This window comes from Cottoperca gobio, chromosome 15, assembly GCF_900634415.1.
Source record: "Cottoperca gobio chromosome 15, fCotGob3.1, whole genome shotgun sequence".
Lineage (NCBI taxonomy): Eukaryota > Metazoa > Chordata > Actinopteri > Perciformes > Bovichtidae > Cottoperca > Cottoperca gobio.
In genome coordinates, this window is record NC_041369.1 from 4,519,178 (window position 1) to 4,544,250 (window position 25,073).

Here is a 25,073-nt window from a genome sequence, read left to right on the forward strand (position 1 = left end):
TTTACCGTCTTTATATTCAGACATCTGTCACATCTCCACAAAGTCCATTTAGTGGCCATTCTGGAGCTTTCCATCGGATCACACAATCTTCCTCAGCAGAGGGAGTTCACAGAATTGTAGATGTGTAAACATTTGTGGGATAAAGACGAGCCGTAAGGACAGGAAGTGGACTCCACGGGAATATTTTACTGCGAAAATCTATCTGAATTTGTGATTTTAATTTCTCTTAAGAGTATTTTTAGTTCACAAATTCAGATAGAAACCCCAAGTGTCTACTGTTCAAAAAACTTTCATTTGCTAAAATTCAGACCGAAAAATTATTCAAGTAGAGCTGCAAAATTTAGAAAAATAATCTCCATTTTGATAGATTAATCGTTACAGTAATATTTCATGTAAAAATGGCAGAAAGTTTTCAGCCTCAAATATGGAGGTTTCTCCACTTTATATCATAAGTTGAAGATGTTTGGGTTTTAGACTGACAAGTCCAAGGTGACATCTTTAAATGTCTGGGATGGACAATTTTCTTTTATAGAACAGATTATTCTAGAAAATACTCAGATTCATGGATAGAGTACAATAGTTAGTTGCAGTACTAAATTAAAGTTGTTTCTCGAACTGGATCCATAAAATTCAGACACCAAAACTCAAGATTCTCACTTTAACATCTGAACTACAGAGATCAAAGCAGACCTGTGCCGTCAAGTCACATGATCCAGAGAAGAAACCTGCTTTCTTACATTTTATATTTGAAATTCTGAACCCAAAATAACATTTTGAAATTGCAAATTTCTCTAAGAATTCAAAAGATTTAATCACTTTTAAAAGTTAGAAATGTGTTGGGTATTTAGTGGATTAAATATCCAGTAGTGATTCCATAATGCTGTATTTGGCTGCTTATGAAATTCAAATTTGAGTGAATTCAAACTTCATTCTTGACCTTAGAAACAGAAGTAGACAAACACAAGATCCATTTAGTCGCTTCTACAGCTCAGCGATGAACTCAGAATCTCAACTTCAAGGCCAACATGGACAGGAACTCCTTAAGGTGCTCAGCAGAATGAAAGACTGTGGTAGCCCACCTGGTAGAGCCGGGGCCGCTGCACTAAGGCTGAACCCTTAGTGCAGCGGCCTGGTTCAAAATCTGATCTGTGGCTCTTTGCTGCATCATCTCCTCTCCCTCTCCTTCCATCTTCAGCTGTACTGCAGAAGAAAAGGGAAAGCCCAAAAAAGTGCACATCTTTTTTTAACCTTTTCCTTTGCAGTGTGCTGCTGCAATAAAGCAGTTCATGATCCTTAAATATGTATTCTGGTTTATTTCAAAAAGACTAATGTAACCATATGCATGCGTTATCAGTATTCTTCTTGGATGTACAACACCATCTACTGGCCATCATCGTTCACAGACAAAGAAAACGAGATGAGCCATGTAGTTCAAAAAAAGTCTGTAGAATTTATTACAATTCCACAATAATAAACAAAAAGCAGCAATTACAGAAATATGTACAAGTCTACTCTTTTTTTTTTTTTTTTGTTAAAATACTGGTGACACATTTCAGGAGGTTTCAGCTTGGCCCCGTGGTCAGTCTCTGTAATGCTGCTTCAAGTGCAGTGCTTTCCCAGGTCATTGTTACGGCACATTTGGAGCTGCACACAAACACACACACACACACACACACACACAGCACTCGCTCACATTTCCCTTTGTCATACAAAAAACATGTTTGTATCCATCAGTCAGACAGGGTGGCTGGGTATCGCAGTGCGTTTAAGACCTTGTGATGGAGGGGTGGGGGGGTAATAACACCGTTTACTCTGGCAATGCGACGTGGAAGAAGGGAAGCGGGCTGTGAAAGTAGCACCTGGTGCCGTTACTATAAAAGATCACTATGATTCACTGTATGCTTGGGAGACTACAGCGACATCACTGTACAGTGGTGATGCTGCCGGCAACTAATGGAGATGATGTAAAGCAACATGGTTTGCGCAGTTGTCATCGTCACACCATTATATTGATATATCTAAGTGGCTCTAAATGGGGCCGTTTGCTCTCAACCAGGAATTATGGGATGTCTGACCATGTTCACAAACATCAGATAATGTTTTTTAATATAGTCTCATCATATCTAAGCACTTAAATAGAATTTTAGTTCTTATTTTGGCTGTGTTTGAGTTATTGCTTTGGGACATGTGTAGTTATCAGTGACTCCTTATGGTCATCTTCTTTAAGGTGTGGGGGTGGGGAAGATCATTGCAGCAGTAGGGGGCTCCTCAGCTCTGATCAGGTCCTGCTCGGCCAGCAGATGGAGGCGGCGAGGGCTCGTACGGTGCTACTGCAGGGAGTGCATGAAGCTGTCCAGGTTGTACTCCGTGTCGTACTGCTGCTGGTCCCATAACTCTCCCAGGCCGTCCAGCACAGACTTCATGGAGTCTTTTCCTGAGGTAGACGCCAACTGCTCACCTTTCTCACCCTGAAACACATTTATATACAATAAAATAAATAAAATTCAGTTTGGCAGATTGGCTCATCTAAGTAGCAAAGCTGCCTCGTTACTCATTCTCACCTTGTCGAGACTGAAGAGGTTGAGGAGCTGGTCTGTGCCCATGCTCTGCATGCTGGCGTTGTCTTGGCTTATGACGGTGTTGGCGATGCTCATCTTGAATTTCTGCAGACCCATGATCTTCTCCTCCAGCGTGCCTCGTGTGATCAGCCTGTACACGTTCACAACTCGTTTCTGCACGACACAAACACACCAGGATGGATGTTAACACGACGTCTTTAGATGTGTAGGACAGCCAATTTAATTTCACTTGGGACACTTTCGCATCACTGGTTTCAGACAAGAGCAGCAGCGTCACACAATCCAAGGCTGTTCAAAGGACATATTTAATAATGCAACAAGTCACATCCTACGTGTGGGGAGGAGCTTCCTGCGTTTAGTGTCATCTTAAGGCAACTGGAATTTAGCAAAGCAGATGATCTAACTGCAAACAGTATGGATGATATCCCAATAACAAGAGCAAAGTAAGATATATCAAATATACTCGATCGTTCAACATGGGATTTCGTAAATGAGCATATTGCAAAAATAGAGTACAAATTGTCAGGGGGAACAAACATGTGTTGTATTTTATTGCTCAGTGTTTCCAGTATTTGCAAAACGAAGAGAAAAGTAAACTGATCAGTTGTATCTGTATGTACAAACTGAGCTGGAGACATAAACTCTGTGGCATCATAAATTAAATGAATGACAATGTTATCAAACTGCATTTCAGAGAAAAAAAATTATTTCAAGTGTGAAATAATTAATTCGGACAGTACTCTCCCTCAGTCATTGAGAACATTTTAATTTCCACGGAACAATTTCACTTCACAACAGCAGACCGCCTCAGATTGTCACTCAGACAATAGCTGGACATTCTGAAGTTGAATATCAAAATTAAAGCCCTCTAAGATGTCACATAACTGTTATCTTAGAAAAAAATATATGGAGGAGATATACATATACCATGTCCATGACATGGCATATGTAGCTGTGTGTCCTGTATTCTGCTGCATGTACCTGTCCTATCCTATGGGCACGATCCATGGCCTGCAGGTCCCTCATGGGGTTCCAGTCGTGTTCCACAAACACCACGGTGTCCGCACCCGTCAGGTTCAGACCCAGACCTCCCACATGGGTGGTCAGCAGCAGCACGTCAATGGATGGGTCATTGTTAAACCTGAGCGAGAGAGAGAGAGAGAAAGGTCAGGGAGAACAACAGGACTTCTGGTGGCAGCTCGCACTCAACAACAAGCAGCACGAGGTTCTAAATCAATCTGCTGACCTGGAAACGATGGAGTGGCGCAGGCCGGCCGGCACACTGCCGTCCAGCCTCAGGTAGGTGACGGAGGGCAGTTTGGGTTTCAGCAGGTCTTGCTCCACAATATCCAGCATACTCTTGAGCTGACAGAAAATGAGCACACGATGCTGGGCCACCACAGCCTCAGTGCCGCCGTCCGATCCCCCTCCACTTCCTAGGCCACAGTCCAACAGCAGCTGAAGAACAAACACATCAGCGCCACAGCATGAGACAGTGGGATGTTAACAGCACAGTTCACCGATATGATAATAGCACAATGATGTAAGTACATCCTTTCAAATGGCAAAAAATAAAATAAACTCACACAACCTAAAAAGAAAGAAAATGGACTCTCGGGCATGTAAACAAACACGCATGTAAACACAACAGGCAATATCGAGGTCAGAAAAAATGTCCGAGGTCATGTCAATATATCCTACGATAAAGACGATAGCGTGATAGATCTAACCACGCGCAAACCATCCGATTGGTCAGGAATGTGTTCCCATGGCAGCCTGTTGCAAAGGATCTTGGTGTCTTCTCGTTTGACAGTAATTTAAGTTTTGAGGTTTTGAGCAGCACAACACAAAGGCTTGTGCAATCATATCTCAACAATACCTCAACCTTTAGAGACAGAATATTTTAAACGCCTTCATCTCATCACACCTAGATTATGGTAACAGCCTTTTAATTTGCCTGAACCAAAATTATTATTATTATTATTTTTTTTTTAATGGAGTCCAGACTGTACAGAACTCAGCTGCCAGGCTTTAAACCTGAACCAAGTGACCTTACAAGTTATTCATTTCCTTAAAGGTTTTTCTTAAATCTTCCCTTTTTCTACACAATATTTGTTTTATACAAATAGTTTTGTTATTATTATTATTATTATTATTATTATTATTATTATTATTAGTTGCATTAAACATTAAAAATGAAGTAAAAGAAATGAACATTTCATGAAAAGTAACGACCAAATGCACATTATTTTTATAGATTATGTGAGACGCAATTCAAACGGCGGCCCACACAAGCAGAAGGTATGTAATGTCGCCGATCTAAAAGACTTCCCAGCACATTACCTGTTTGAGAGCCGAGAGTTTGGGCGCGTGCTGAAGGTCTCGCAGGCTGGAGCTTTGACCTGCGAGCTGCTCAATGACGCGTTTGTACTCCGGATGCTGCGGAGTCAAGACCAAACTCGGGTGGTTACACAGCTTCCGCAGGTACTGCAGCGCCTGGAAGAAAGATGGTAGGAATGAAGGGAACCATTACTGCATGGTCATGAGAAGCATCCGTAAGAAATAAGGGCGTACACTAAGTATTTACAATTAATGCTTTGATTCGTAAACCAATAATCTGCTCTTTGGAAAGGTTTTCTTTTTATAAAAAAGAAAAAGGTATTCAATATATTCGTCAGACCTCAAGGATACACACATTGCATATTGGGGAAAAACCCAGAATGTAAACAAAAATGTCTCCCAGGCACCTTTACCAGTGTTTCAGAGCAGGTTTACATTTGATGCACGCACAAGATAATATCTAGAAAGAACTGTACCTGGAAGACATGGCCGGTGGCCTTCAGTTTGGGCTTCTCCTCCTCTTCTGTATCGGTGTTAGAGATGCTGTCCTCCACACTGGCCTTGGCTCGAGACTTTGCAAAGTCTTCATATAACTGAACCTGCAGGTAGTGAGAAGCATACCACGTTGTTACACCACGGTAGAGTTGTGTGTGCGTGTGTATATCTATCAAGTACAGTACTTGAGTAAATGTACTTAGTTACCACTGTCCCATCATTAAAACAAATGTGCAATTCTCAACAGATGAGAAAGAAGCAGAGCTCAGTCATTAGCTACTTCCATCATCCATTTCAGATGCAGAGATCCTTTCTACCGGAGCTGATGGTGGAAACCGCTAACGATACAAGTGAGCCATCTCGCTTCTTTCTCGTCTGGTGAGTTGCATATGCGCAGCACCGATGGGGCAGGAAGTACGAATCAGGTAGTTAGCTACTCTAAATAGAAGACCTTAGAACAATAAGATCACTATTATATATCAATGCTAAGACTATGCATTTTCATACTGACGTTTGCCTGTGGGTACTGGGATAGCACATTCGATAGTTGTTAGGGGACACAAGTACCTGTAGAGGACTCAGATTGCAGTAATAGTCCTGAATTATTTTAGGAGGAAGGTCCTGTAGGACATCCTCCTTCATCCTCCTCAGGAGGAAGGGTAGCACCTGGCGATGTAGAGCCTCCATCGCCAGGACACCTGAGGGACAAAACAATATTAGGCACAGCTAACGTCCTAGTCTTACTATACCTCTTAATAGAAAAAGGATGTTAGGAGAGGAAATATACAGTTAGAAAAATTTTAAATAAAATGCAATATGTACATACCCGCCTCCTGTTCCCGTGAGGAACTTTTGGCGTCGCGGCTGGCCAGGATTGGTTTTCCGTAGCGAGCCGCAAACTGCCGTTCTGTTCCAAGGAAGCCCGGCATGAGGAAGTCAAACAATGACCAGAGCTCCAGGACATTGTTCTGGGGAGAGAAAGAGTGGAAAAACATTCATGTTCCGACTAGTTCACACGAGGGAAATAAGAAAGTTCAACAGTCACATCGCTACGACCTCACCTGAATGGGCGTTCCTGACAAGATGACTCTGAAGTTGGCGGCCAACTGCTTAATGGCTTTGGAAAGTTTGGTTTTCCCGTTCTTGATGACATGACCCTCATCAAGGATACAGTAATTAAATTTTATATTTCTAAGTAGACAAGTAGAAAAATCAAGTTAATGTTAAGAACTGAGCGCCTGCCTCCAAACACACAAAGACGGAAAGAGAACGACACTCACTTAAAAAAGTCAATGTCATTCCGTACAACATCATAAGAGGCGATTATAAGATTGTGTTTTTTCACTTGGTGCTGCAACCTGGAAAAAAGTAAAAGGTTTGTTTAGGTGAAGCGTGAATCCAAAGCAACATTAAGAAGCGCTTCGTTCTCCTGAACAGCTTTATTCTACTGGACTTATTCAGTCCAACGCCTTCAGGGCGAGGACATAAATCATTGTGTCTGCTGACAGGCTTTTCACCTGGTCATTAAGTCTGACTAAGCTTTACCGCATTCGTTCTGTAGGAGGCCCAGTGTAGTGCAGTGGGTTGAGGTACTCTTTGCTGCAGAATTTGCCCACTTCATCCACCCAGTGGCCAGTCAGTGTGGGAGGACACACCACCAGAGAGGGCAGGGGGGTGCTGTCTGCTGCCTTGGTCTTGGCATATTCCTGTACCCTGAATAGACAAACGTACGATGACGATGGAGTCAACATCAAAACAATTCAAACACTAAAGTGTTTTTAAGAACAAGGATCAAAATGAGATCAAACGAGTGCATTGAAACTGGTACAACTCACTGATTGTTGGAGCTTTCAAACTCTGCTTCATGTATTGTTTGACAGCACAGCATGTGGCAGGCTCGTTGTGGTCATTCACAAATAGCATATTACACGAGACCTTCTCATACTCACAATGTTTTACATAAACATTCTGATGGAAATGCTCCTTTTTATCCCTCCAAACAAACCTTTACTATTAAATGATAAATGTTCTAAAAGCTATGAATTTACTTCATAGGGAACAATCATACGAGTGATGTTGCTTCATAGTGTGTGGAGTGACAGGAGGCGAGTCATTGTGCCGACGCTGTTGAGTTGAAAGTCAAACAAAGCATGCTGCAGTTTGGACTACCTGAGGAAGTTATCTCCTGCCAGAATGCAGATGGACTGCAGTGTCTTGCCGAGGCCCATGTCATCACACAGGATCCCATGCAGCTTGTATTTGTTCAGGAAGGACAGCCAGTTCACTCCGTCCTGCAAGATGACAAAGACCCTCACTAAAATAAACATTAAAGAAATCTAGCCATCATAACTGGAGTTTGTTTCAGAGTGACGTGGTTATTTCATATTGACCCACTGTCTATTGAATTACCGGAAAACAGTGAGAAAACATTTTGTCGAAAACTTTTCTAGAAGGAACCTGCACTCGTACCACATCGCCATTCGACTGCTTTAAATTTAGCCCGTCAAGAAAACTGTTTGTTTTCAGTGTCTCAGTTTTAAATGCTGCAAGCTAGCAATGTAAACACACACACACACACACACACACCTGCTGGTACTTCCTGAGCTCAGCCGTAATGGGCACAGGGATCTTGTAGTTATCCAATTTTCTGCTATCTAGTAGTTGCTCCAGGAAGTGGCGTTCTCTGGCCTTCTGGCGGATCAGGTCAGCGGACATTGCCAGAGGGTCTGGTATACCGGCCTGGTGGACAACGGGGGGAAAAAACTCTTAGCGACAAAACACTGGGAAGTGACATTGTATTATTGGTGTAATGGTGAGTGAGAATGATTTGAGTTGTTTTGCATTCTAAACTTTGTATTAAAACACATTTTAGCCTTCTGTTCGTGTGCTCTACCTCCAGGGGCAACAGGCGGATGAGTGTAGCAAAGCACTGTGTGGCCATGAAACGAATGCTATCACTGGGATCACTCATACGGCCCAGCACCGGCACTACGAGCAGCACAATGTAGGGTACAATGTCCACGTCCAGCTGCTCCATTACACCTGGAGAGATGTTAGTCAAGGACAGTACTGTAGAGAAATTATTCTTACCGATGCGCACTTAACAACCACACCAGTTCTAAAATAGCATTACTGCATAGCAGTTACAGAATGCATGTATATTGTGCTAGCTAAGAAAATAGAATCAAAAAGTGAAGTCACTGTGTGAAGGATACAGGCTAAAGCCTCGATGGAGCCCTCCTGTTTGGTGCAGTCATCAATAGCAGCTAACCAGGGGAGTACACACTCAAGGAGACTGTTCATGGTCTCCAGCATTGCTATCTTACTGAGCACGCCGACACAGCGTGCTGCCATGTGACGCACCGCCGTGTACGGGTGCTGCAGGCAGGTGAACAGATGGGGTAAGTGCTCCAGGAGCTAGAGGGGGGGGGGGGGGAGACAGTCGATCATTTGCTTGCTTTTTAATAGTTGGTTTTAAGATATCTTCATGAACCTCTTGTGGAAATGACTCCTTCCAACAATATTTAAATGTTAAATCTTCATATGGTGAGATTAGAATCAATGGTTAGGCCTGAGTAGATGCTGGTATAAAAGTACAGTACACAGGTCTGGATCAGCAGTCTTACCAAAGGCTTGAGTTCAGCAGCCATGGCCCCAGCCATGACTTCCAGCACTTGCAGAGAGTTGACCAGTTCCTGAGCTGCAGCGTCCCCCCTCTCCAGCTGGACCTGCCTATCTGGAACACACAATAGACAAAATGATTCAAAGTTCTAAATACAAACATCCCGGACTTTCCTGAAACGTTGAGGCCTGGATGATAATGAGCGAATTCTCTTGTTGAAATTAAGTTAATTGAATCAATATACAGATATTATGCAACCTTTGCGCTATTAACAGACTGTAGTCGAGGTCACAGTGACTACATCCTCTTCTTTTATACAGTTTTGAAGCCTTGAGTTTGCCATTTTGGAACCAGAAATGACAGTGGGGAGCAAAACACAACCAAACGCTGAACAAGACACTTTAGGCAACAAAAATGTTACAATGAACAGAAAAGCGTGGGACCATAATTTACTAACAACTGCATTGAAAAAGACTTGAAGCTTGAGATTGAGACCATAAACTCATTCTTAAAATAGTTATAAAGTAATAAATCAAGTGACTCTCTCATAGACTTCTATACAATTCGACTTATTTTGATCACCATGGTGATTCACCCCCCCTGCTGGCTATGAGAGAGAATGCAGGCTTAAGTCAATTCTGCAGTGGCTTCACTTTGCTATGAATCATAAGACATCTTAATGCTACAGTTAGCTGCTTTCAAGTCCATTTGAGGCAAAAGAGTCTACAAGTCAATCACCAGTTGGTCATGTATTTTTAAAGATCTGTTACTTAATGTCGATCCAAGATGAATATCTGATCAACATACCAATACGTTGACGTTCCGTCACTACTGTCCTCAGTGGTCCCACGGTGTTCTCCCACAAGTATGGCAGCGACTTGGTGAAGTCTGCACCGAAGTGCCTGGCAACAGTTGTCAGGGAGAACTCTGCCCCTCGTCTCTGAATAAGAAATGGCTTCTTACTCTGAAAATAAAAGACAGACAAGGGCACATAAATACATGCATTAAAAAAAAAACCCAACCTGTTGTCTATATGACCTGAATATAAGGGAAAAGTACTTTGGTAGCCCCCTGTACCTCATCATTATCAGTGCTGATGGTGCTGCCAGGAGGAAGCTCGGTGGTGGGGGTCTTTGGGGCTTTAGGGGCCGGCCCCCTCTTACTGGTGATGGCAAACGCTGCCCTTTGGTGACGGTACAGGGTGATGATGCCTCGGGTTTTGTTGACAGTGTGATGCATGCATTCTTTCTCCAACCCACTGCCTAATGTAGTGAAACATGGAGAGAAATATGATCAGAAGCAAGCCAGCACTTCAATGTTGACATCATTATTGGAAGGTTGCTGTTGTACTTTTAGACAAATACAGAAATACATTATGTTGTGTTTATAAGTCAGTGGAAAGACAACACATGCTTTTTTATTTTTACACATTCAACTCTTCCATTGATGTTTTTGAATGAAGCTTTGAATGTCTGCCGTCAGACGTCATCAAGAAAAAACATCCTTGAACAAAATCCTCAATCTAAATAAAAGTGATTTGTCGGTTTACGGTTGGGCGACATGTCGGTATACACCGTGCAACGGTAGAACTGTGTTCCACGGTAGAGATTCTGCAATACCGTTTCTACTGCGGTGGCTATTCTCTCAATCTTGTGACTCATGCGTGATGTCACAATCTCGTATATCCAGCTGCCTCACAAGGTAACCTACATTTGGGCAAACATGAAGGAGAAGAGTGACACCCTAAAATCAGGATGAGGAAGAACTCTAGTTATAAGATTACCAGCCAGTTGCTCAGTATTTTGTCAGCTTTTATGAGATGAAAGACGAGCGAAAGTCTTCTTTTTCCTCTGGTGGTACTCTGAAGCACAAGTTTGTGTAGTTTTTCTATTACTGCGCTGAATGAAGTCAGGCTGGTATTTATTTGCATTTTATGGTTTATGGTTAGATTGCTGCTCGACCGCCCCGTTAATACAGCTACGTGCCTGTACGAGTCAGTTTTTTAAACCACATTGAAAATGTTGTTTTTGAAGGCTAAACTCCATAAATATGGTTTGAAGCCGACTGTTTTGTTAGATAAAATTATGTTGTGGATTTTGGAAATTATTGTATCCAACTTTTTCCAATAGAATGTTGGCTTTTGTGCTCAACACTCGAGTTATTAGAATGTTTTGATCACAAGAGTTGGAAACAATACTACGCAGTCACCACTGGAATCCAATTCTACAAATAGAATAATAGTAACATTATTAGTGTAACCGAATCTTCATCTGCACAAATACCACATTTAAATGATACTTTAGAATGTTAACGTTATGAATCAAGCTAGGACCTCTTCGGCAAAGCCCTATTGAAATGACGATGAAAACCAAATTTTGAAATCCAGCTGGTAGACAACACATTGCGTAAAATGTCCCAAGCTTCAACATCTCTTACTTTTGGCATTTTCCTGTGTGGGGGGTACGGGGCAAGCAGATGAGGGTGTGACTGCGGAGTCCACGCAGGCCGAGGCACAGAGGTTTTTGATGATCTTGGGGTTGGGGCACGGCGATCGTCCAGCACACTGTTGCAGTAGCTTGGCTATAAAAGAAGCAGCATATCCCTGGATCAGGGTGTTCTCCTCCCGCTTGATGGTCTCCATCAGAGGCCTGACCAGTGGGTTGAGCTTTTCGGGAAGCACCTGCAGGTTAATCGCCGCACAGGCTGTGAACATGTGGACGCGCAGATGCAGCTGCAGCCATTCTGTGTTGGTCTCCATCACCGTAGCTTGAGCCTGCTGTCGTTTACTGTCCAGTGCCTGCCACTCATCGGACTTCACGTTCAGACACGCTGTTGACTCTGTAAAGATGGTGGTTACCTAGGGAACAAGAGGGGGGGAGAAAGTGAGTGACTGCAATAGGAGCGATCTATGGCAGAGTGCAACATCCATTGACCTCTGAAGCTGAGAATCAGCTGGGTATCAACCCATTACCAGAGCTGTCCGTTCAGGAAATAAAGACCTGGACAGAAAACATACCAGTTGGGCATTTTAACATGGGGGTCTATTGAACTTGACTCTTGTGGCGCCAGCCTCAAGTGGCTATTCGATGAACTGTAGTTGTTGGCACATCAGCATAGGCTTCACTGCTCAGCCTATGATTGTGTGTGGGGGTGCGTGTGTGTGTGTGTGTGTGTGTGTGCACCTACCAGTTCATTGGCTTGATCAATAGTGAAAACACTACAATTGAGGCGGTCTTGCAGGTCTATGTTGGAATCAGCTAGCAGCGCAATTAGCTGTTTGCACTCATTCTGCATGCGTGTGAAGGGGATGGCAATCTCATCGTAGTATAAATGCTCTGACAGAATGGCCAGAAGACGAGGCTGCACTATGGCTGACACCACCTGACAATCCTGAAAGAGAGGTTGGAAAAGTACAATTATGTTATGCTCATTCTACATCCAAAAAAAAAGGGTCCAATTTGTAATCCACAGTAAAAAAATAAAACCTCAGTGTCTGAGCTTCTCACCTTCTGCAGTGCAGCCCACTCACAAAGCACAAGAGACACAGCTATGCGCTGCAGGGCAGACTTAGAGTTGAGGTGGAAGAGCAACAGCTGGCCTAAAGACTCCGCTGGTCGGATCTCCTGAGATGCAGCGTTGACCTGAGGGTCACAGATACACCTACACAGAGCCCCCAGCAATCTGCATTACAGAGAAACAAAGAGCAGGGAAACGCTGTCAGAACTGTTCAAATACTATTCATCGGAATATTTAGGTTTGTATGTTTTATTGAGAAATCGTCAGAAGTTCACTTCAAGACCAGGACTGCTAAATGTTCCTTCTTTACAATGCAACGATCAAAACTTACTTGGCAGCCATGAGACGCGAACGAACCACTACGTAGTCCCTTGTCACCAAGTCGTCTGTTACCGTCTCTGCACCCGCTATATACTCCTGGACCGTTTCCTTCACCTGAATGGTCCCTTGACGCGCCTTTGTGCCAGCCTTATCCTGTTGCATCAACACACCATTAATTGTTACAGACATCAGCTCAAAAAGTTTAACTACATACATTTCAAGTGGCATTATAAATGTTGCTTTGCAAAGTAGCAAGCACCTTGTTGCCATCATTAAAGTAAAAATGTTTTCTCTTCAAACACAATAGTACAGATGGTCCATCAACAGCTCGATCAACCGAACGGATCACAAAGCTGGAGACAGAATCGTTCCTATATGGAAATGGAGGATTTAGAATCCTCTTTTAAATGGTCACACAGTGAAATTTAGACTCTGCACTTAACCCATCCTAGTATTGGGAGCATTGGGCAGCTACTAGACAGTGCGCGGGGAGTCCGGCTCCTTGCTCAAGGGTGTACCTCGGCAGTGCCCAGGAGGTGAACTGGTACGTCTTAAAGTACCAGTCCACACTCTGTACTTGACTTGAGCCGGAGACCCTCCGGTTACCAAGCCATAGTAATCAAGTAGTCCGCTTAGTGTTAATTCTGGGGACTTTCATAAATGAACAGAAAACATTTTTAAAACTACAGTATGTTTTTTTTGTTACTTCACTCCCTTGATACTTCGCCTGATGGTAAACATGGTCTGCCTACGTCAGGCTGCCGCTGCATGCGCATTGAAATCATGACGAGAAGTAAAAACGTACCGTAATTTCCGGACTATAAGCCGCGACTTTTTCCCCATTTTTCGACCCTGCGGTTTATATAACGGTGCGGCTAATCTTTGGATTTTTACAGCTAACGGCCACTAGGGGAATTCCTAAATCTATGGATTTTACAGGTTACAGTCCACCGGATGCCGGGAAAGAGCGCGCAAAAGTAAAAGTGGAACCGCGAGTGGTACAAGAGACAGACGGACATTACGAGAGCGAGACAGTTTGTTCAGTGGGAGGCGTGGATGACTAGTGGCGATAAATCATTCACCAAAACTGGTCGCATGAGAAAAGCAACTTTCGCTCAAGTTTGCGAGTGGATCCTGACAGCGTGGAGGAGTGTTAAAACATCCACGATCACCAACGGGTTCCGAAAGGCTGGAATGCTGCGTGATGAAGAGGAGGACGCCGCCACAGCTGAGGCCTTTCAGAGGCTGTTCGATTCCGACAGTGACGAAGAGGAGTTCGTTGGTTTTGAGAGCGACATCGAAAGAGAGAGGAGAGTGGCTGACGAAGCAACCCTGCAGCCTGTTCGTTTCCGACACTGAAGATGAGGACTTTGGTGGTTTTAGTACGCAGGAAGAAGACGAAGATGAGGATTAATGAATCCCCTCTGTGCACGAACCCTTACATATGGTAATTAAATATTTAAAAACCTGCGGCTTATAGTCCAGTGCGGCTTATATATGTACACATCAGTCAATTTAGCTTCTGCGGCTTATATTCAGGTGCGTCTTATAGTCCGAAAATTACGGTAGTCTCCTCGAAAATCATGACAAACTACACAAGGTAACATGAAGAACACAAGTTTCGCTGCTGCATCTTGTTTGCTCGTTTGTCAGCCTACAGAAAATGAATGTGCATGGGGAACGCATTCGTCCTCCTTCAGAGTTCAGCGCCATTTCATTAAACAAACGGGCCATTTAGTTACTTGTTTCTCCGTTATATTTTTATTTCCTCCCCCAGACTGTGGTTGCTAAAGCTCCTCTGCCTCAGAGACATGCAGGCCAGGCCTGTAAGATGCTTCTGTTACCTTCACCCTGTCTGTCGCCTAGCAACCTCAGCCTGGTTAATTTGTTTTGTGTGATGTCTTGAAGACAACTTGCAACAGAAATGCCCTCCCATTCTGACTTATGTCATACTGACATTTTAAGGCCAAAACTTAATTATTTGATATTTTTTAGTACAACATGTACAGCCATTAAATATTGGGAAAAACAGAGCTTAATATTATTGTCCTTTGAATGGGGCATCAGTTTGCATTTGAGGACAGTCACTACACACCATAAACGCAGAAGAACAGCTGAGAATAGCTCAACAAAACAATAGTTATTCCTCAGTCTAATTTAGCTATGAATTAAGTGTACAACCTTGCAGCGGGCCTTCACTTCCAGCAGCATGTTCAGGTCTATGGGAATGTGTGAGGCCTGCATCATGAGACAGAGCCAGGCGCCCATCCATGGACAGCTGGCTGCCACCACGTACTGATGTGGGGCCTGAGACAGCAGCTCCATCCACACCTGTCCAGTGACACACAAAATCAAGACTAAATCCATATACGGCAAAAACAAAAGGTCCTCTGTAAACAAGGGGAGTACAAATCTTTATTTTATTTATGGAATTGGATGAAATTTCTGTATTGTTTCACTTGCTTCCAGTAATCAAACAGAGGCCATCTTAGTCATTTTACCACAGAGGTGAAGTGTGGATGATGCAACAAACCTTTTGAATCAGCTCAAGGATTTCCTCATTGCTCTCCAGTATGCAGGACTGGAACATGTGCCGCAGCATATCTTGTAGTATGGGGTTGATCCAAATTGCACAGCTCTGAAGAACAAATAAATAAAACATGGCATGAATACAAATATGGCCATTTATGCATTTCTGATTATTTATTTATTTGTTTTTTTAAATCCGGTTTAAGATTGACAAGTACTTTGTCAGATATGACATGAATATCCAATTGCTTAGTCAACTTTACCTCATCAGCTTTAGACAGCAGCGTGAAGAGGGTTTCCAGCGCTGCCCGTCTTACTGATGATATAGTGTGTCTCAAGAACGGCCAAACCCGAGGGACGAGGATAGTTAATGACTGCTCCATGCTAAAGTGAACGACAAAGTGTGTCAAGGAAGGGCCATGCAAGACGTATCGTTACAAAAGCGCTTACACTCAACTCATAATATGTCATTTTCTGCCACTAGGAGTGTCTCAATCACAACACTAACAAAAGACTGTCGGGAAGTAGCATGGGATCACGGGAGTTGTGGTCTTCACCACCATTGAACTTAACTTCTCAGTTAGCATGCCTTTATTGATTGGGAGTTGTATAACTGAGAGGTGAATTGTCTGCAGAGGTCTCCTCTCCAAAACAAACCCGGTGATTTAAACTGGTGAAAATGCTGAATAAAGCTTTAATTTCTTTTTCTTTTTCAATCTGTGTTTCTCTGGCGTTGTCTGGCTGCTGTTGTTTCTCTGATAACTTAAGATCCAAATATCTGATAAAATCTCTAATAAGTGTATTGTAAAAATGTCTAAATCCCAGCATAGTGTCTCTTTAGAATCTGCCATCATTAACTATTATGATTCTGAGGCAGGAGCCTTTATTTAGTTTACTTCCGTGGGACTGACCTGCTCTGGCGGACCTGCGGGTAGGTGAGCAGCGATGACAGCAATGTCATGATGCTGTTGGTGGAAGCAGTGAGATCGTCGAGGTCTAAAAGAGCATCCCATAGCGTGTTCACAATATAGGGTACCTGAGAGACACACACACATAATTTGACAATTAAATTGAGAACTCCAATGTGAAAGGACAATGTGAAAAATGACTGCCTACAGGTGACAGATGTCAACTGAAACTTGATGAGGATATAGTTTTTAAAAAAAGCCACTACTATTGCATCTCTGACCTTATTAGGCAGAAGCTGTACCAAGCCTTCCACCACAGGAATGAGGGCTGCAGCTGCCACAGCCCTGACATCATCGTCCAGGTCCTGTAGACCTACAGTGATGGCAGGGAGAACCCGGGGCAGTAAAACGGAGATCAGGTCCTGAGACACAAAGGAACAGAGATGTTTGGGTAGATCAGAGAAAATGGCCTTTTTAGTGACATCACTCAACAAGGAGCACATATGCTTCAAGACAAACTTTTTCCCCAAACAGATTTGCTCCCCCCCCCCACCAATTTATATTCATGACCATATGGAGCTCAAATCAAATACATTGTAGAACCCGGCTATGCTTATTCAGCAGCTAAGCATACACACACAGAACAGGTGGTACCTGTCGGACAGCCAGCGCATACTTGATCCCGAGCAGGCCTCCATGACGGACCTCCCATTGGTCTTCTTTTAGCAGCTTCAGCAGGACATCTACTATCATAGAAACACCAGTTTCATTCATATGACGAAGGGCCACACCGAGTGCCTGGGCACACGTCTCCCTGACAGGAGCCACCACCTGGCAAAAAGAGATTTATATATATATTAGGATACAAAAACAAACACAAAAAAAAGACTTTCGGTTCTGCTTATCGGTTACACGCGCACATTGGTGCTCTCTGGACTGGATGAAGCTCCACAATGACATTTTGTTTAGTCTCTACACGAAAACAGAAGGTTGTGCGCCATGGACCGCAGGTTCTCTTCTCTGCTCAGCTGATTGCTGTCGGCGTCTCTACCTCGCTCCAAACTAACTCGTATAACTACTCCTTTAACACAATCACTCGACCCAGTCGCATGTTTTTCCTCTTGAAACTCGTATTTTGTTTATATTGACAGCAATTTCCTCTATAAAGTAAAGAAGCCCGCCCGTCTTCACACGCACCCTGTACTCACATCTCCGGGACTTTGATACAGACTTGGGCAGAGCAAAGCGAAGACAGTGTGTCGCTTCTGAAGCAAGCTCTGGAAAATTATTTGAATTATATTTTTTCTTTTGCGAGCAGTGGCACGATCGTGCAGCTGGCTGATTGCATTTACTGCCCGCAGTATGTTGGACCCTGTCTGTGTCACTTCAGCAGGTTTTAGTGCAACAGTAGGGGAGACCGGGGGAAAATGTAACATCTCAAATTGCACCAATCAGAACTAACTTGTGAATTTTAAAAAAAGTAGTGAAAGGATTATTGAATCATAAAAATGTATAACAAAATTAAACTGCATGCAATCAATTTACAGGTTCCATAAACCTTATGAAGTGAATATAATTACACGTGTTTTTTTCTCTGTCAAATAAGCAAGTGACCTCTTTCAACCCCCTCAAAGAATCGAAATCAAGAAGCGATAAGATCCAAACTCGATAAGCAGAACCAGAATCATAGGATAATTTTAACTCAACAACATTAGGCTATATAATGATATTTTCACATTTTCTCTCAAAAGATAATAGTTTGATTAAACCCTTTAATGATACCAGCGTGATCATTTTAGTCTAATGTGAACTTAAGAGGGAACACAGCAGGTAACCTATAGGACATAAAAGATGTTTTGGAAATTTTAATCAGAATGTCATAATATACGCTCTCACCGTAATGTCTAAAATAAATACGTACCGCAAAACAACGAGTGGCTAGTCTGACTGTAGTGTTCGGCACTGTTTTTTTTAGGGTTTTTTTAAGTGATTGAACATTTCCAACCTCAACATGTATAAACTTGCTTTGGGTGAGTCCCTTCTTTCGCTCTCTCCAGGATCTTTCCCCGCTTCCTTCCAGATTCACACGCGCAGGAAATGCCAACGCAAGCATCATGCCAGCCGTGCCAGCAGCTTAAAAAAATGACGTGAAAACTTGTACTTGATGTTTGCGATATAGTCATCAACTACATCCCACGTAGAATAATCCGCAATATATTTGATATATTGCTCACCTCATCAGATACAAAATCTCCAAAGCGGTCCAGAGCGAAGACACACAGCAGCCGGATGACCAGGTCCTCGATCCACTCCTGATGCTGCCGCAACATCTGAATTCAAACAGTTTATGTCACATTTCATTCTCACAGAAATGTTAAAGAACCTGAGGATGAGGCCTGACGATGAAGATATACCTGCTCTGCGGTGCTTCCCACCAGCTTCCCACCACCAGCACCCTGGGACTTGAGGATTTCTCTAAGACCTGTGCCTGCACCATGACGAATCTGTAAACAACCACATACAATTTTACTCATTGACATTTATTTTGCACTGGTAATATACAAATGGGGTAAAATGAGTTCTTAGTAAGCAGGTTTTTACTGTGTTGTTGGCAATCTTTTGTTTACAATTGGATGACAGGTTGTGCCTTTAACCTCAGCATGTTCAAATGTGTAATATCAGCTAAATTAAGTCATTTCAAAGGCTTTGTTTTTACCTCCCATGAAGGGTTGAAGAGGTCATTGCAGAGCTCCTCACAGAAGCTCTCCAGAGGCCACTCGTGTATCTTAAGACAAAGCAATGAAACATCCGTTACATCACCAGGACTTCCCATCACTGAGTTATTGTATAGTTTTTTTAATTCCTTACCTCCTCTAAAAGACTGGAGCTATCTGGAACGTTGTCAATTAAGACTTTATGCTCTGTTGCTGGTTGGTCAATAACTACATTGGTGGTTTTCCTTCGTTTCTCTTCAGGCTCGCCCTCGAAACTATCGTTACTAAAGGGTGAAACATTAGAAGCAATCAAACTTCACATATAACTAGAATTACAGCCTCACAAACCAAGTCAAGTTGCAGGTTACATGCTGACCCTTATCCTATTAGACATTTGTGTGAAATTGTCATAATTAGTATATGAATTATGTCCAAAAACATGTTTTGTGAAGTCAGTGAACTTTATTCCCCCCAAATTCTAAATCAGGTCATACTTGAGTCATCGTGGTAGATTGTGCCAAATTTGAAGATGTTTCCTCAAAGCGTTCCCGAGATATCGTGTTCACTAGGATGGGACAACAGGCGACCCATAAAAAAAAAATATATATACAAGTTCTCCGGCCATGGCGGTCACCGGCACGGAGGAATAAATTGGTCCAATGATTGAAAATCTTAAGTATGTTGATGGTATGAAATACACATTTGGTTGTATATGATGTAAAATAGACCCATGTGTATAATTGTTAAAAATAATGATGATTTCTACTTTGGTCTGTCAATAAGAGATGGATCAAAATCTCCAGCCATAATCAAACCAGCCATGTTGTAGAGCTGAAATGCCATTTTTGCATGAAAAATGACTCTCAAAAACAGATTTCCTGCTTCTCTCCGTTTCATATCATATTCAACTGAAAATGTTTGGGCTGACAAAACTGAAACTGTGATGGACATTTTTCACCATTTTATAAACTCAACTATTAAAATTGAGAAAATAACCTGCAGATGAATCGATAAATATAATATACTCGTTTGTTGCCGGTATATAGCAATCGTAATCTTACCTCTTTTCATTTGGATCCATGTCTCTGGATCTTTGTTTGGCCACCAGCTTGGCCATCCTCTTAGCCTTATTCTTCTGACGATTGCTCATGCCTGGTCGGAACTCTGAGTCAATCAACTCAGCAGCCTTGATGGATTGAAAACAAACAGTGGAGTAGGTAGATATGTAGATATTCACACACACACACACACACACACACACACACACACACACACCTCTAAGTGCTGCATCACTTCAAGTAAATACATCTAACCTCCTACTCTAAATAAACAGCGGTTTCTTTGAGGCGTTCCTTCTCCCTGCCTAGTCATATTCTTTATTTTATATTATGTAGGAATTTCTGCAGTCCATCAGTGTATGGAGCCCCGTGCTCCCAGTTCAAGTGCAGCTACCAATGAGTCACAAACATTTAGATCAGAGGTTTTCAAAGTGGAAGGCAGGCCTCCCCAGGGGGCTCCGAACTGTTTCAGGGGAGGCTCAGTGAATGGAAGTGAAAAAGAAGATCACATAGAAAAGCCTAAATGTGTATATTTGGTTGGAGCCTGTTAAGAGATAAATTAGTTTTGGGGAATTTTACTGTTTTTCCCACTTTCAGAGTCCGAAACAATTAAATGCCTTTGGACAGACCTTCTGTGACGTCTGAAGTCATTTCAAACAGCAATATTAGGGTATAAATGCTAAATTGTTGAGGGCCTATGGGATCAAAGAACATAATTACGATCCCATAAGCATCCAGGTATTGAGCGAAACTAAACAAGTAAACTAAGGGAGGTGCGCGGGCGCTTTTTTCCAAGCGTTGTCCGAGGGATGGCCCAGAATCTCAGACTTTGAAAACCCCTGGTCAAGATGACTATTACCAGTGGCATGTTTGACATCCTACATATGGACACAATATATAAAAATAAATAAATAAAAAAAGGAACTGTTTATTATATTGTATTACCACACAGAAATACTAACATTACATGCCTTCTACTAACTTGAAATGTATACAGCAACTCACAATACATAAGGCACACAGGCCTGGAAGATATGAAGAGCCAAAGATAAGAGGCAAAAATGAGACCCACCACTTGGTTGCGAGAGCTGGATCCAGCTGCGGCTTTGCTGCCTTGGGCTCCAAGATCACTGGCTTGGCAGGTATCGTCCAGGTCCTCATCGTTGAACAGCTCCTCGGTGTCCATGCCGAGAGCAGCACCCATGTCCAGACCCAACTTCTTCTGAAGAAGCTTTCTCTGGCGGGCCAGACGTTCCTTAGGGTCCATCTCAGCTGAGAAAAGAAATGACAGCCCATCAGGGGAAAACTCTACATTGTACCCGTGTCAGGAATACTGATTATGTAACCAAAAGTGTCAGTCGGGGGATAAATGCAGCAAGGTGGCAAACACCATTAGGACTGGGACCACAAATTAATTCAAGAACAGTAGGATACATAGATCTGAAAATTTAACTTGCTAAATTAGTAAACTTCAAGAGCACAAGGGATCCTTGAACAAGAAATTAAAATCCGATCACAGAGAAGCAACGACTGATTAACAACAGACTGCAGGACTTCAAATGAAAAAGATGCGGATGAGCAGCTTTCCCTATTCAAATTTGTGGTCAAGAAGCCTAGTTTGTTGTGTGTCAGAATCAACCATATATTAGCGGTGCTGTTGTAGTCCAGTATTAGGCAATAACCTTTTTTATAACACAAAAGTGTGTGATTTAAGGGAGAGGGAGTACATTTAGTTCAGACAGAATCCCTTTCCTCGAGTCAAAAACAGGTTGGAAAGTACAGACTCAAAATTTGACAATCAAAAACAAAGCTGTCCTGTAGTCAGTGTCCCAAAAATGTTTTGCCTATAACTAATTAGTTTAACCACCCTACTCTTATATTAACAGTTCAAATGAGTTACTATTTTCCTTTCCACAAGTTACAATCTACATAAAGCATGAACACAATGCATCCCCCCCCACCATATATATGTGTGCATGTGGGTGAGAGTGTAACAGTGTGGATGTAATTGCATCTAAAGAAAACAAGTAATTAAGAAACACTACAAACCAGTTTTGTCATCCTGCAGCTCAAACTCAGCCCCAGCAGATCCCAGCAGAGAGGCCCCGTGTTTGAGGAGGCGGGAAATGTCAAAGTGGTAGAAACTCAACCGGTCACAAGAGGAGTCCTCTGGAGACAAGTCTTCACAAGGCTCTACAAGTGAGAAACAAAAAGAGTCTCATGAACTGCACGTGTCCCTCCAACTACTTAATGAACCTGAGGTCATGTCCACACTCGTGCCTCTCATCAAGAACAAGCTTGTGTTTTCCAGCCAACAAAACTGCACTTTTTAAAAAATAGTCTTCACAATGGATGGATCTGAAAATGGAGGTCTGACATTGTTGAGAGCTTTTCTAAAACACTGATGCATGCTTTCATGGATGTTGTTACCATAGGTACATTGTAACTACCAATGCGGTCTCTGTGATAACTCATTTTGCTCAACAATACAGGGCACTAACAGAGGGCATTATGTGTTTGAACAGCAACACCTGCAGGTTATCAGTTAGCCCTGTATCCAAATAGGCTGAGCTTTCACATATTTTGTGCCTCCAAGTTCTCTGCAACATCTTTTAACTGCCAGGTAGAACGGCACGGGCGGAAACACACACACACACCAAATATTGTAACTGAACCCAAAGTAAACATTTGTGCACTGAGCAAAATGATGCTAAAGGGAAGACAAAGTCAACTGGCAATCCAGTGTTTGATTTGTCGCAGATGCCTCAGCTTAACATTAATTAAATTTGACAAAAAAAGCTCACCTTCTTTAGGCCTGGGCGCCGGGTCCCACTCAGGAATATTCTTTACAATGGCCTCTACAGCTTGGCCTGCTGCTATTCGAGTGTCCCAATTGGGACTCCTTAGGTAGGTCAAAACCTGGCAATTGACAGATAATAGATTTAATATACTACATGCATTACCTAAATGTTATGCCCTAAAAGAGAAATAAAGAGACAAGTAAAAGTGCATTTAGTTAGTTACAAGGTCAGAATCGTATACAAAATTCAGTCCAGGTGCTAATATGGCACAGACAGCTCATTGATCCACCAGCAAGAATTACACTGTTATTGCACTGTTATCAATATTGAAATTTGGCCATGTTGATATAATTTTATGAGGCTCATAAGGCAGTTTGGAAAAAGCCATCAAATACACCTTTGATAGAAGGTTATTTAGTTCCTGTGGGTGGAGTTTGACCACTTCTCCAAGCTGCAGGGCTGCTGCTTTCCTGGTTACTGGTGTTGTTCCGGTGTCAAGCAGGATGAACAAACGATCAAGTCTAAAGACAGGTGACAATAAACAAAAACAAGGTCAATGGAAACATTACAGACCATGCATAGCAACACCACAGACTGACATTTATTTGTATGGATAAAACAGTTAGTACAATTCTTATTAATTGTTTGACTTTGCACCAAGGTAACCTGTCTAATAAACCTGGTCTTTGCTGAGATCATTAGTCTATTAATAAAGTAGAGTGGATTAGAGATGTACGGGCGTGACCCCAGGTACAACTAATACTTCAGCTGAACTACAGAGGAGTCTGCTTTGCTCAGCAAAGCGGCCCACAGACACCACGTGGAATTATCATAACAAACACAGCAGAAAATAACAAGCGAAGTAAACATCAAAACAATATTAAGACAAGTATTATCTAGCATGTTTAGTGACGTTAAAGATTAACACAATATTAGCATCGAGGATAGGATGCAAACACTTGCAATTTGGCATGTTTGTGCGCTAAAATATGCACTGTATCACTAAACATTGTCCCTGTTCTGATTATCAACATTAATATAACTACACAGGTGGTCAATGCAAACTTGCTTTCCTGACCAAACTTCACAATAACGTTAATGGTAATCTGTAAATGACTTTAGGGCAGAGCATCAGCAGAGGACTGTGAATCACTAAAATGTGAAATTAATTTTAACTGACATTATCTCACAAGCAGTAAACACGAGTCCCAATTAAGTTTGTGCCCAGCCTGCAAACTTGTGCCACGAATAGTGACTACGCTACACTATACCGTTACACTGTGTTAGCTTGCTGGCTAGGCGGCCGTCGCCATGCCATTCTTTTGACAACTCAAAAGCTAGCAGGTTAGCCAGCTAATTGGTATAGATAAAACATAGTCCGCATAGGCGAAAGCCATTCTTACCTTGATACAGCCATAGCCCGTTATTGTATGGCCTTTCACGCCCCACATTAAACAGGCAACCAGTAATTTGAGACTTTTTCCTTTCGGCTGTTTAACGTTTCCAATGCGGCGGATAACTGTAACGTTGTTAGCAGGGTGAAGTCATAAGCTAGTTAGCAGCTACCGCTAGCTAGCTGAGGCCCAGGCTGTGCGCTAATGACCACCCCAACTGTCTACCGAACGGAGGGAGTTCACCACCAATTTATGGCTTCAAAGTTGTCCCTCTTGTATCTTCGGTATCTTCTCCCACAAAATATCGACAAGTACCATACGCATATCAATCTATAGCTTAAATTACCCTTCAGCACTCTTAGCGGATAAATATCTTAACCTAATTAGGTGTAAAGAGTTATTTTGTAGCACGCCGAGGGCGACCCAGAAGACTGTTTTTATATGAGGAGCCATCTTGCATTTATTCCTTCCTCCATAGCAGGCGGAGGCTGATTGGTTAGAGGCATCAGGCAGAGCCAATCAAAATGCACGTTAAAAGAGGAAACGAATGGAAGGGAAAAAAGCGAAAAGGGAGAGTTGAAATTTTCTCAATAATGATACATTGTTGCACAACATAAAAATGTACAATGTTACTGATTTGCATGTGTTCTTGAATATATATATATATATATATATATATATATATATATATATATATATATATATATATATATATATATATATCCTAACCCTAACCCTAACCCCCCTGCATGACATCACCCCCTGCATGACATTTATCAAACAATAATTTTCAATT

At 42.3% G+C, this 25,073-nt stretch overlaps 1 protein-coding gene across 1 annotated transcript; it reads right to left on the minus strand.

Annotated features, from left to right (window-relative positions):
- Positions 1 to 1,427: 1,427 nt before the first annotated feature.
- Positions 1,428 to 24,725, minus strand: btaf1 (BTAF1 RNA polymerase II, B-TFIID transcription factor-associated). Its single transcript, XM_029450566.1, has 38 exons — positions 24,287 to 24,725; positions 23,281 to 23,404; positions 22,887 to 23,001; positions 22,132 to 22,275; positions 21,155 to 21,354; positions 20,086 to 20,210; positions 19,179 to 19,308; positions 19,027 to 19,095; positions 18,725 to 18,814; positions 18,545 to 18,640; positions 16,965 to 17,141; positions 16,592 to 16,732; positions 16,314 to 16,438; positions 15,666 to 15,786; positions 15,407 to 15,511; positions 15,055 to 15,204; positions 12,884 to 13,026; positions 12,543 to 12,717; positions 12,223 to 12,426; positions 11,473 to 11,893; positions 10,114 to 10,298; positions 9,844 to 10,000; positions 9,041 to 9,150; positions 8,630 to 8,831; positions 8,308 to 8,456; positions 8,001 to 8,153; positions 7,584 to 7,705; positions 6,960 to 7,127; positions 6,695 to 6,772; positions 6,476 to 6,605; positions 6,241 to 6,382; positions 5,982 to 6,112; positions 5,396 to 5,518; positions 4,923 to 5,075; positions 3,826 to 4,037; positions 3,561 to 3,720; positions 2,562 to 2,732; positions 1,428 to 2,468 (listed from the first exon to the last, which is right to left on the minus strand). The coding sequence occupies exons 1-38, from the start codon at positions 24,298 to 24,300 to the stop codon at positions 2,328 to 2,330; spliced, it is 5,556 nt and encodes a 1,851-aa protein (XP_029306426.1). The 5' UTR covers positions 24,301 to 24,725; the 3' UTR covers positions 1,428 to 2,327.
- Between the last annotated feature and the right edge of the window lie 348 nt (positions 24,726 to 25,073).

What these genes read in the sequence shown, in the direction of transcription:
- btaf1 (XM_029450566.1), bottom strand. An exon ending in GAGATTTTGTATCTGATGAG is followed by an intron (nt 17,142 to 18,544) that starts GTGAGCAATATA and finishes TCTTTTTGCCAG; the next exon opens with GTGGTGGCTCCTGTCAGGGA. An exon ending in AACTCTCGGCTCTCAAACAG is followed by an intron (nt 4,038 to 4,922) that starts GTAATGTGCTGG and finishes TTTGTTCTTCAG; the next exon opens with CTGCTGTTGGACTGTGGCCT.